General features: G+C 51.2%; 1 protein-coding gene across 1 annotated transcript in view; it reads right to left on the reverse strand.

Moving 5' to 3' along the window:
- The window catches only part of SPG11 (spastic paraplegia 11 (autosomal recessive)), a gene marked incomplete at its 5' end in the record, with an annotated part of 10944 nt that overhangs the window by 7035 nt on the left and 3112 nt on the right, over positions 1 to 797 (reverse strand). Inside the window, one exon of the mRNA XM_010133133.1 lies at positions 348 to 546. Coding sequence (XP_010131435.1) covers positions 348 to 546 — 199 coding nt within the window. The remainder of the gene's footprint in view (positions 1 to 347; positions 547 to 797) is intronic.

Consider the following 797-nt stretch of genomic DNA (forward strand, 5'->3'; position numbering starts at 1 on the left):
ATCCCTCATTTCACAAAGTAAAAAAGAAAAGGGGGTAAATCTTTTGGCTACACTTTACACAGAGTCTGGAGCTTGAGTCTGTCCAAGTCAGATGACGTGGGGCTGCAGAGACCGTGATCAAAACGGCCATCAATCCTTTTTTAAAAAAGCATTAAATTTACATCCATAAAAAGTAAAACCTTAACTCCTGCAACACCGCACTGGACACACCAACCATCTGTGTAACTCAGCTTTGCCCCACTTACAGTCGTTACTGACTGCAGTGAGCATCGAGTGAGAACTGTTTTTCAGACACACAAATTCCACACTTACAAACCAAAATCACTGAGATCAAGCCTCTTCCATACCTTTCCCTTCTGAAGATGCCAATAGCTCCTGCAAGATTTCTTCAGCCACCAGCTCTGCCACCGTTTCAGGCTGGAGGCCCTGAGTGGAGATGAAGGCCTGAGCCTTCCTGCACCTGTCCGGCTGACGGGACGAGAGGATTGCTCGAAGCACCGTTTCAGGGTCGTGGGCTGACATCTCGCTGTAGGAGCAGTTCAACTCCTAGGAAACACACGGACACTTAGAAGATGCTACACAGCAGAAATTCCAGTCCAGAATATCTACTGAACCACAGAACCAGGAACTGTTTGGGCTGGAAAAGCCCTTTCGGCCTCTCAAGTCCCCCCATTCCCCAGCACAGCCAGGCACCCACTGACCCCTGTCCCTCCGCGCCACCTCCACACGGCTGGGAAACCCCTCCGGGGATAGGGACTCCACCACTGCCCTGGGCAGCCTGCGACATGCCTGCACCA

Source organism: Buceros rhinoceros, unplaced genomic scaffold, assembly GCF_000710305.1.
Source record: "Buceros rhinoceros silvestris isolate BGI_N320 unplaced genomic scaffold, ASM71030v1 scaffold38663, whole genome shotgun sequence".
Lineage (NCBI taxonomy): Eukaryota > Metazoa > Chordata > Aves > Bucerotiformes > Bucerotidae > Buceros > Buceros rhinoceros.